Consider the following 12,047-nt stretch of genomic DNA (forward strand, 5'->3'; position numbering starts at 1 on the left):
CATATCAACCCAGCACTACAATTTAGCCACTATGAATATGTTAATATTATCTTTATTATAAAATTAATTAGCCTTATTTCTAATAACCATGTGATTTCTGTTTGCACCATAGTTAAAATGTTACTATTATACTCTGCTCCCTGGGCTAAGATACTAACACACTCACAGCTCACAAGCATGCAAACTAGTTTTCACATGTTCAGATCTGAAGTGCCAACCCTGAAACACTTTTACCACAGAACAACAAGTGCTCGACTAACAGAGTACATGAAAAGACAGCAGCTCATATAACACACAGAGTACCATGGTCACGTTTAAAAAGCTGTTTAAAGGGCCTGAAAACAGGAAGCAGAGAGCTGTTCTTTACCTGGTGTGGAGACACAGCAGTCAGCAGTGACACACATATACAACTGGGCAGGATGTCATATCACTGCCTGTGTGTGTGTGTGTGTGTGTGGAGGGGTGTGGCACTGTGTGTGTGTCAGAGGATGATGCATTTCCTGGCCTGTGGGGGAAACTGTTTCCTGGTTAGATCTTCTGCTTGCTGTTTAACTGAACAATAACATACTGTTTGATGACAACAATGTTATGTATATATTACAATGTATTCTTGTACCTATTGTGCCACTGCTTTCATGCAGGAGCTGTGAACAACAACCTTGTGAGGTAAAATTTAAATCAAAGTACAAAAAAACCAACCTTATAAAGACCATACATGAATATGTTAGCTAACAGTTGCCTATTTACACAACCAGCAGACACAGAGCAATATTAGCATTTATTTGGAGTTGATGAAGTCTTCATCTGAAGCTCCTTTTACTAAAAATACAAAGGTGGCAAAAGAAGGGACTTCATAGCAGGAAAACGAGTTGATCAAAGTAGAATTTGCAGGCTGTCAAATCAAAACAAAAAGCTGAAAGAGCCTAGTTGGGGGAAACAGCAGAGTTGGTGATAATTTTCTGTGGGTCTGTCAAGACGGACAACACCTTTTACACTACACATGAAGGAAAAGGAAAACACAAAAGTGATATCACTTGAGGCAATTATTGGTTAGGTCTGAAAACTAATTGCCTGGTGGCAGTATGCCACAGCAAATCAGTCAAGCTGCAGTTACCATTTACTTCCATGTCTGTCCACAGTCATAGTTAGCTATGACATAACAATGCTTTAAATATGGATTTATGATTTTATGATTTATACAATCAGCACAGTTTCAAGGTGGGCATCCAAGGTTAGTGTCACAAATTTAGTATCTGACCAAATGTCTCCCCTTCTGTTCCTGAGATGTGACAGTGAGAAATGGCCAGAAAAGTGTCTTTGCATAACATTGTGATGTCACAATGAAGCTGGCCATTGACCTTTTGGATATCAAATGTCATCAACTGATTATTTTATCCTTTAAAATGTGTATTAAATTTCCTCATAAAAAGAGTGATTTCTTGAGTTATGGAGAAAAACATGTTTTTTGTGAGGTCACAGTGGATGTTTGTGTCAAATTTGAGGAAGTTCCGTCAAGGGTTCTTGAGATAACGTATTCACAGGAATATGATGGACGCAAAGTCACAGTGACCTTTGACCACCAAGATCTAATCAGTTAATTGTTGAGTGCAGGTGTACCATTTGTGCCAAATTTGAAGAAATTCTTTTGAGGCATTCTTGAGACATTGTGTTCACAAAAAATTTGATGAGTCAGGTCACAATGACCTTGACCTTTGACCACCAAGTTATAATCAGTTCATTGTTGAGTTCAAGTGGACATTTGTGCCAAATGTGAAAAAAATCCCTCAAGGCTTTCTTAAGATACCAATTTGATTGTCTAATTCTATGTACTAATGCCTCATTAAAGCTTCTGCTCAACTTTAGAAGACCTTTTTTTCCACAGAACAATGGTTGCTGACTTTGTCCTCTTACATTGGAAAGATTTCATAATGACTTGTGTGGCCTAGAGGACTGATTATAGCAACCAAAAACTGTCACTGTAAATATGGGCACAGGTGTATTGAGAAAAGATTGCATTAAAAATTCCAGGTTAGGGTTATTTTCTATCATTGACTTGTCAATAAATGGATGGTGTCTCAGTTATCTCTCTCCCTGTCTCTTTTCTTTCACCGTGTTTCCTCTGCTGCAGTGATGAATGTAAACAGATGTCCACGTTCGGCCTGCTGTTCCGTTATCTTTCCATAAATGACACAGATCTGAGTGAGGGACCTTGCCTAGTGAACACTGAGAGGTGACAGCATTCCTACATCGCCCACATTATATGATTCCCAGACACTTGACATTCCCATCCCACTCCTTCATCCCACACTTCAGAAACACAGCTGCCGAATGACCGTCCCCTGTGTGACCACAGAACATTCCAATATCTACTCAATATTATGTGTGAAAATGCCCAGACATAGATACAGTAGACATTAGATACATATAAAAGACCTTGTACCACATTGTACTTACTGCAAAACCTCATCTTACACTTAGACCTTTTCACACAATGTTCAACCAACCACCTAGTGGCTGCCACTACCCAGAGGAGGGCCAATAATAATAATAATAATAATAATGGGGGCCAACTGCCACTGCCATTGTGAGTTTAATTTAGGTAACTGTAATGATTGATTCAACTAGTACATAAATATATATTTGCTTTGCTGCACCAAGTCACATCATGTATGTTTGTGTGAATTCTTAATTTTCATGTACTCGACTAGTCAGAATTCTCAATGAAGGTCTTGCAAGAGGAGTAGATTTCAGTTGGCAAGTGCTAACTGATACAGTGCAATAAGCCAAATCCCAGTCAGTTACAAGCAAAGTTTTACATTTATAATAATTGCAAAACATGCCCAAAAACATCACAATAAATATGAAATATTACATATCTGGGTTCCTGATGCCCGCGGCCCCCCCTCCCCAGCTTGCTACAATTTAGTTGTAAGTAGCAATTAGCGAGTTGTATGATGTCACGTGAATCCCAAAACACACTGTATCGTTATCATGTCAAAACGACAAAAGCTCTATGGTGCCCAATAGGCTACCACTACTCTACTGAGATATGATGTATGTGGAGAGAAAGAACATGAAATCAGCAGGAGGGGAGCTAGTTACCTCTAAGCAACCGGTGGCTGCTACGAACAGCTCACAGAGGTTGCATTGATTTACATTGTGACGTGTTCAAGTTCTATTCAGTAAAAAATAGTATTGGGCAAAGGTAAATTAGAATGTTCTCATGATGTGTTCGATGTAATCTTGTAAAATGTAGCTTTTAGCAAGAAACGTGAATAAATACAGCTGTTTGAAGGAGTAATTTGTTGATATTTTTACAGCACTATAAAATAGATATTAGAGAGGGAATAATGATGTATCATATATTCAAAATTTGTGCATCCCTAGTTCAATTCTCTCTCTCTCTCTCTCTCTCTCTCTCTCTCTCTCTCCTCTTTTTTAAAATGAGTCTGGAAGCCGTCAGCAAAGCCTAACTTTATCTTTAACGTTATCAAAGAAAGAGAAATGTCCTCTTTCTTCCTTGTAATGTTTTTGTCTTCCCTCATGGCAGGGTTGTAAAGTGTTGCGTTTCCCCAAAAGTTGATTCTGGTTCAACTTTCTTGCTGCGGCGCCCACCCCCGCAGCCAACGCAGTTAGAGTAGCCACCCGGACGGGATGCTCTAACACTAAAGCAAGCACGCCCGCAAGGAGTCAGGGATCATTTCATTGGCCAACAATAAACCTGGCGTTCTATTGGTTTGGGGATTTTGACAGGGTTGTTACACAAAAAAAATACAAATTAATAATTCATCTGATAACAGAATTTTGTACAACAATCAACTTTTACTGAAAAACTGATCAATGCTAATATAATATCAATTAATATCAAATTATCGCTCAGCCCTAACACTCACACACACACACACACACACACACACATACAGGTCTGCTGACACTCACACAGGGGTTAGTAGAGGAATCTGGAGTTTGTGCCTCCTTGCACGTGTTAGCATGCAAACATAAACAGGCTCATACTACTGATTCCCTCACTCTTTTTCTGTTCTCTCCATCTGTCCATCCACACAGTTTTCCAGCCTTTCTGCTGTGTACGCATCGTTAATGAGTGAAGTGATTGCTTTAATGAACATCTACATCTACAACAACTACACTGATCTGTCAGGATCTGTCAGACATATTGTATGCTCTGCTGAGACTAAAATCAAGGATTACAGCAGTCATTATTTTATTATTGTAGCTGGCAGGTGTGTGGGACATATTTAAGTGCCCAGCTGTAGAGCTACTGCTTTTCATGATGATGGTGAGCTCCAAAAGGATTCAGTGCTTCCCCCAAGTGGTGAAAAAGTGCACACACACACACACACACACACACACACACACACACACACACACACNCACACACACACACACACACACACACACACACACACACACACACACACACACACATGCAAGGAGAGAAACATCAGAGATTGTTGCAGAGATATACTGTGGTGAATGAGCAGTGCAGAGTGTGGGCTATTAATCTAAATTATGTGAGAAACTCTGTGAAGCAAAACTAAACTACCTCACAGATAAACAACGAGAACAGCAGATAGGATCAGAATCTCTTACAGGAATGTTTTCCTCAGCCTGCTCACTCCTCCCCCTAAATGTTTTTCCTATATTAACTCTAAATAAGAAGATGTGTTTGTCTTCTTTAAAGCAACGCATCGTATTTATGACAATACACATGTGAAGGACATGCATGAGCCCTTGCTATTGTGTTGAAAACACAAATATCTGATACAAGGTCATACTCAACATTATGGTGATGTTAGTCAGTCTATCCATTTAACACGATGGCCCGCTGAAAGATATCCTTACAACACTGGTGCTTTAGTTGACCTTCTGACCTTTCCTCTAACACCTTTTAGGTTAAGACCTGCACAAGTCTGAGTGCTGCCCCTCACAGTGTTAGCCTTTGACAGCAACTTTAGATTTAGTCTTAGTCTTGACATAGTCACAATTTAGACATATTTATTGTTCATAGTTTTAGTCTAGTTTTTGTCTATGAAAATTCAAAACATCTTTAAACTTTTAGTCATTATGTTTTCTACATGTTTTTTTTTTATCTTTTAGGCATAGTGGTCACTGCAGGGGATTAAAAGCCATTTCTTGTATATGCATGGGTTTTGATGCTATAGTTGCATGTCAGCCACTACAGTGGACCCCAGTGTGTCTTGCCATACACAATTGCCCAGGTGTTGTAAGTGCAACACAACACAGAACATCAGAAATCTCTGAAAACCAAGATGGTCGACGGTATACAAGAAATGTGCAGCTCAGAAATGCATCGCCAATCCTACTGTAAAAGGGGACCCTTGAATTTCCAAGTATTGTTTTTATGTTGGGAAAACTCCCTCACAGACAAATGAAAGGTCACAGGGGGGTGATTTTTTGCATGGGGGTGTCATTCTGGGTGAAATTTCAAAATCTCAACTTTCAGCACGAAAATCCATTATTTGACCCTGTAATGCATTTTTATCCCAGCAACAATAACAAATGGCTAAATGACAGGTGGACATTTTTGTCCACTTGAAGGGTCATGGATAGGATAAAAATGCATCACAGGTTCAAATAATGGATTTTCATGCTGAAAGTTGGGATTTTCAAATTTAACCCAAAATCACCCCCCCTGTGACCTTTTGTTGGACACTACAAAAGCTTCTAGAAAATGGACATTTTTGTCCACTTGAAGGGTCATGGATGTAACTTTTTTGAAGGGTAACACAAGGTTATTAATCTGTCCACTAAACTGGACATCATGCAGCACTGGCTGTATTTTAACTACAATGAACACCACTACTGCAACCTTGTAATTCATCTGCAGCAACTTTTTGGGCTGTAAATAAATTAATAGCCTACAAGTTATCAGAATGCAACTTGCAATTTTTGCTAGAAAACAATATTTTGACAAGATTTTTGTGTATTTGTAGAAAACGTTCATTGAAAAAATATATATAGTTTATATATATAGTAACGACGTTAATAAGATCTAATAGGCATGACAATGTTTAGTTTACTATCATCTACGCTTGTTCATTTTCTCCCAACATTCTGTCTTCCTTTATGTTTGCCTGCTAGCTGAAATTCTATTTGAATAGAGTTTGAATTTCATATGAACTCTGTACAGAAAATGCAGTCATTTTTGCTAGTGCTGCACGATTTGATAAAAAATGTGCGATTGCGATTTGAGTGGATATCACGATTTGCAATTGCGATTACAATATAATAAATAAATGGTATCATTGGCCTTCTTGCTTGATTCAGTGTTTCCTCTACATTATATTAGGGGGGCCCTGACCTGACGTGACAGAGTTATTGTTATGGTCAGTGTGTAAATGACCATCAACAGACTGAGCACAGTCAAACCCGCTGCTTGCACAGCAGCGCAGCACGACACTGTACACACAGTGGAGCAAGCCTGTGTTGCGTTCAGGCGTTGTAAATGACAAATTCCAGCATGCCATAGCACAACACAGCCGCGTGTCAAGTGGGCCGAACCCGAGCAAAGTTGCTCAATTTTTCATTTGTTATTATATAGTTTGTTATGGAGTCCGCGATTTCCCCGTGACACTTAAGTTTGCGTAACTGTGCTTGGATGTTGTTTTATGAGGCTCTGGCGGCTTTCAGTTGTCTCTTTGTCTTTAACGTTACATGGCTCGGCTTTCTCTCGAATGCACTCTTCCTACTTTTCTCTGTGCTGTCTCAAGTGCTGATATAGATTGGTCGTGTTGCCGTGGGGCGTGGCGACTTTAACTTTTAAACTTTTACACAGCACGTCTTTCTGTTCAACGTCGCCGTACCTGAATCCAAAGTATCGCCGTGTAATAGACGTTGCGTTTTTTTTCGCCACCAACTCAGCCTGTTCATGGTCGTGCTCATGCTCTGCCGAAGCTTTTTGGCTAAAATTGCATGTAATAGAGTTGCGTTACTTCACTGTGGACAAAACAAAGATTTATGGATGTACATCAGGCATTAGACTTTCAGTGCAAGTTTATTATTATATTATATGCCATATTGTCATTTTGTAAGTAGCACAAAGGGACAACAACTATAGTGTTTCATTATACAACACTGGATTGTAGAATAGTAAATAAATGAACCGTGTACCTGCAGGAACAAGGTTCATTTATTTACCTATCTACAGTGTCAAGTACCTTGAAAATCAGTGTATTCTGATAGCAAGTATATTTTACCCATTGGCAGCTTTAGTTATAAAGTGACCCCTGGTGGTTCTACTGTTGTCTACTAAAGAATATCAGCTGTTAAATGTTAAAGCAAAATGTGCTGAAATGCAAAAAGGACTCAAGGACAGCCTGTAACAGTGTGAGAGTTACGGATGCTATTTTCATCGTTCAGCCGATTACTTTAAAGATTTTAAGCCATTTTTTCCCCCCCAGCGAAAACAAGCACTAGCGATACCAAATTTAACTACAGCTGTAAACGCACAGTGCAAACCTTGCTATCAGCTAGCAATAGTATTATCTTCACCCTCTCGGCCAAATATGGTTACTTGTGGCTCCAAAAATCCAAGATGGCAATTGACTGTGGTCTGCTCGTCCCTATCACTCTATCTTTAGTCACAAAACTAACAAATATGTGGACTTAGTATGTCATTTAAAAAAAAACACAATCACACACAGCAATGACAAACGGCCATTTCTAAAATGAAAGAGAAAATATTACTGCAGTGTTTTGGCTTCCTGGGAAGCAAACTGAACTCCTTGGAGCTCCAAGCGTGTCCACTTCCTGTCAACACAGTGGTTTTTGTGAAGCTCCATGGCCGGCTTCATGGCTTTCCGCCACTCGTGCCTCCTGTCTGAACCCACAGTTCTTGCTCAGATGCATTTTCAGGTACCGACATGTGGCACCGATTGATATAATATGGATCAGTTCTTTGGTAGTATGGACCTTATCCAGTTAGTACTAGTGTTGTCACGGTACCAAAATTGGGACCCATGGTACGATACCAGTGAAAGTATCATGGTTCTGAGTAGTATCACGATACCACAGCAAAAATGAGGCAGATGTGCCTTTTGTCATTTATAAAAAGATGAATCACTTTTCTATAATACATCAATGATATTTCAATGGAATAAATTACTTATTGACTTATTCATACTTCAAAAACAGCATCAATAAGTGATTACCATAGGGGGGATTGAAATAAAATAAATAAATAAAATAAAAATCAACCAGCCACCCTCCTCCCCTGACAAGTAAAGAATAGTCCCTAAAGTGCAGTGAGGTTTGTGGACCGTTACCTGCCACAAAGAGAGAAATGTGAACGGCTCGTTTCTCCTCTGACACGTCACATACCTGTGTGCCACCACGGCTCGGCTGTTCAGGTACTTCTGGGCAGTCATGACACCAACGAAGAGGAAATTATTGGACTTGGAGCCGGGCTTCTCGGTCGTTGGTAAACTGTTGTCTTGCGCTGCGGAGCACTATGGCCGCCGTATTTGACCGCTGTTTTCCTGTCTGCGACCCCCGTTCAACCCACAACCGGCAGGATTCGCCTTTCATTTCTGCTGCTGGTTGAAATCCGTACTCGCACAGCGTGCTCCTGAATGATTTCTTTTGCTCGCACAAAACTATTTTTAGTCGCAAATGCGAGTGAAATGCACGCATCATAGAGCTCTGTGGAAAACAAATCACTGTAGCATATATAAACAAATCTAGCCTACAAGTAAAAATAAATAAATAATAACTTTCACTGCTTAAAGATACTCAATAGCTCAGCTAATATCTGAAATGTCACTGTGCAAAGGTGGCCAGCGCGTGCCGTTTTTGGACGGCGCATGGACACTCACCCTCTTGCGATTAGACTTTGAACTTATCCCACAGTAGTGGTACCGTAGTACTACGGTACTCCAACATTATGGTATCATATGTACCGTGGTGTTTTAGTACCGCGGTCTACCGTTGGTACCAGTATACCGTGCAACACTAGTTGGTACCCTAAAAAGTACTGAGTTCGATACCCAACCCTAGTGTCCACACTCCCAACCACCAACTCTCACCTGAATATACCAGGCTTCAGTATGTCCCTGTAGGAATTCATAGATGTACTTGCGATATAACTTGTGATATTTTCTGCTGTTACAAAAACATGTTTTGGCAAGTGCAATGACTAATGCAGGCATCACATTTCTCGTAATGAGCTACTTTGTAGCGCCACAAAAAAAACAATCCAGATTCTTTTCTGCTTTGCTCTTAGTCAGACTTTTTTTTGTGGCATTAAAACATTCACTTTCCACTCGTCTATGCAAGTATTCACACCAAATATGTGCAAGACTGAATGTCTAAGGTGCTCATTTGCAACCAAAGCCAACACATCAACAGTTTCTTAATAAAGGCATAGTTTAGCAACCACAGTCGCATTATGTGAAGACTGAAGACAGGTCTGGCATTCTATTATACTGAACTCCCTGTCACAAGGAGGCTGAAGCGTATCACAGCATGCTCTGGGCTAACTGAAGGAAAACATTCACAAGTCCACAGCAGGGATAAACCAAGTTACCAGAAACAAAGTGCACTGTGTGAAAATGTTGGCACAGTGGCTACAGTCAGAACTGCATGCCATGCAATCAAGAAAAACGTCATATTTATTCATTTCACAAATAAAAAAACTGTCAGAACTAAAAAGAAAATTAATGATCTTCCCACACATTCAGAAATTACTGTTCAAATACATGGCAAAAACAGTCTAAACCTATCAAAAAGCTGACTACAGCCACTGCCCTCCACAAGTAAGTGCTGCAAACCTTTTACAGCCACTTTAGTAGCCCACACAGAGTGAATATTCACAGCTCAAAAGGCAGATTTTTAGTGGCTATTCCTTTGGTTTCACCTTCAGACTGTGGTAGTTGCTGCTCAGTTCAAAGCAACACAAACACACAGATTCCAACCCAGAACCCCCAAGAGTGAGGTGACCACTGAGACACACTATCTTCATCTCTATTAAACCAAATGAGACAGACCTGAGGCTCACCCTCACCAGTAAATGGAATCTGATTGGACCTTGACAGGAAAACAAGATTCGTATGATGGTGGTCAGATTCAGGAAACACATGTGGTGGGTGACCTGATGTTTCTTTGGCTTTGAACAAGCCATTATACACTTTGTTTCCAGTGTGTGTGTGTGTGTGTGTGTGTGTGTGTGTGTGTGTGTGTGTCTCTGTGCTCATGTTTCTATGCATTCAGTGTGTACTTTATGAGGGTTTTTTCTTACGTGTGAAGGAGAGGGACATGAGGATACTTTGTTGGACAAGCAAAAAGACTTAAGACAGAAAGAAATGACCCCTCTGCTTCGCCCTCTCTCTTTCACAAGCACACACCATGTCAGAGGTGAGATGTGTGCATATTTGTATGATGACTTGAAGTTAATAATTACTCTGATCTATTCTTATACAACCACAGCAGAGAGCCTGAAGAGGGACACAGTTGGAGAGACTGACTGGTGAATGGACAGATCAGCTTCCTTTGTTTACATGGCTTAAGGCTTCAGAAATCTATCAAGTGTGAGTAAACATTTTCATTGGTTGCACTGGTGCACCTGGCGTTTATTACACTGATGCCACAGACTGTATTGATGCAAGTAATGCAGAACCACAGTTAAAGTTCACAAGCCTAATTTCCACCAGAAGCCACATTTCTGGATGTCAAGGTATGACCTGCCCCACTTTCCTTCTGATTGGCTAGCGCTTGTTACCTTTGTTGGTTCAATTGGTTAGGTTTAGGCAAGAGGAGTGAGAGTTAGGGTAAGAATGTCAGGGTAAGCCAGGTGCACTGAAAGTGAAATGAAACCGTTCATTTAGCTGGGTGTAAAAAGCTGCTCCTCTTATCCATCAATCTGATCTGATCAGCTCTGATCGGATTGACTAATTAAGTATCCACCCCACGACTCAAACTTCACAAACAAAAAGAAAGGAGGATGAGGAATGAGTTTGAGTTATCTTCCTTACGTGTTGATGAGCAGGGTCAAAGTGTAGCTTAGGTTCATGTCCCCAACGATCTTTATATAGCAGAAAGAATCAGGGGAAATCAAAAACAAAACATCAAAGCTCACAAAGACTGTTTATGAAGGATGTAATCAACTTCACACCAAAACAAGTATATTATCTTTCTTCATAGAGAACAGCTGGTACAAACTGACAAAATATGCTGAAATCAAGAGATTTTGCGGCACTTGTCATGTATGGAGGACCTTACTCACGAATGGCTTTAGAAATGACCCTACAGGCAAATGGAACAGGATACATAACTGGAAGTAAATTGAGCCATTTTATGATAAACACATCATCAGTGTCCTTGAGAATAAGAGAACCTCAGTTATTCCCAGTTGTTAGGCTAGTACCACACATGGGTGAAGGAAAAGCTGTTCCGAACAGCCACTGGCAAGGTGGGAGGAAGAGCTGGGTGTCACAGAGAGGGGAAAGATGTAATACACACTGCTGGCTAATCACTGCATGAAGAGGGTGCGAATTTTGGATTGGTGGTCTTTTGGTTTGTCCCCAAAACCAGCGTCAGAAAGGCATGGGAGGGCAGGGTTTTTCCAGACTGTTAACCATTTGACAAGCACTTCCAATGAAGACTGAAGCCACCTCAAAAGCACTATATATATTAAGTCTGTTTTCAAGAGACGCAAACCTAAAAAGGTCTTGAACCCATGGCTTTGCATTCAGTCTGCCATCAGTGTGTAATGCAGTCTATTTACCATGAAGACGTTTTGAAGTCATTAACCCTAAAGGTCCAGATACACCAAACCAACAACAAAGAACTAGTGGGGACGAAGGCCAACTGCTGCGTCGCCTCACGTCGCCTGCGTCTCGTCCAGAAAGTTGGACTTAAAGGGAAATTTCGGTTTATTTCAACCTGTCTCCTATCGTCCTAAATTTGTTTCAAGTGACTAATGACATAAAAATAATAGTTAGCATGTTAGCCGTTAGCCTAGATACAGCCGGGGCGCATAGTAGTGTCAGACCTGTTAAAATGTAAGTGAA

At 40.4% G+C, this 12,047-nt stretch overlaps 1 protein-coding gene across 2 annotated transcripts in view; it reads right to left on the bottom strand.

The window, feature by feature from the left end:
- Positions 1 to 12,047, bottom strand: part of septin12 (septin 12) — a 119,399-nt gene that overhangs the window by 57,987 nt on the left and 49,365 nt on the right. Inside the window, exon 1 of one of the 2 annotated variants that reach the window (XM_050068712.1) lies at positions 368 to 431. The exons of the other annotated variant lie outside the window; for it this stretch is intronic. Within the exon in view, the coding sequence (XP_049924669.1) occupies positions 368 to 404 (37 nt within the window). The 5' untranslated portion in view covers positions 405 to 431. Of the gene's footprint in view, positions 1 to 367; positions 432 to 12,047 lie in introns of those variants that run through there. 2 annotated transcript variants of the gene reach the window in all.

The sequence above is a fragment of the Epinephelus moara genome, chromosome 18 (genome assembly GCF_006386435.1).
Source record: "Epinephelus moara isolate mb chromosome 18, YSFRI_EMoa_1.0, whole genome shotgun sequence".
NCBI lineage: Eukaryota > Metazoa > Chordata > Actinopteri > Perciformes > Serranidae > Epinephelus > Epinephelus moara.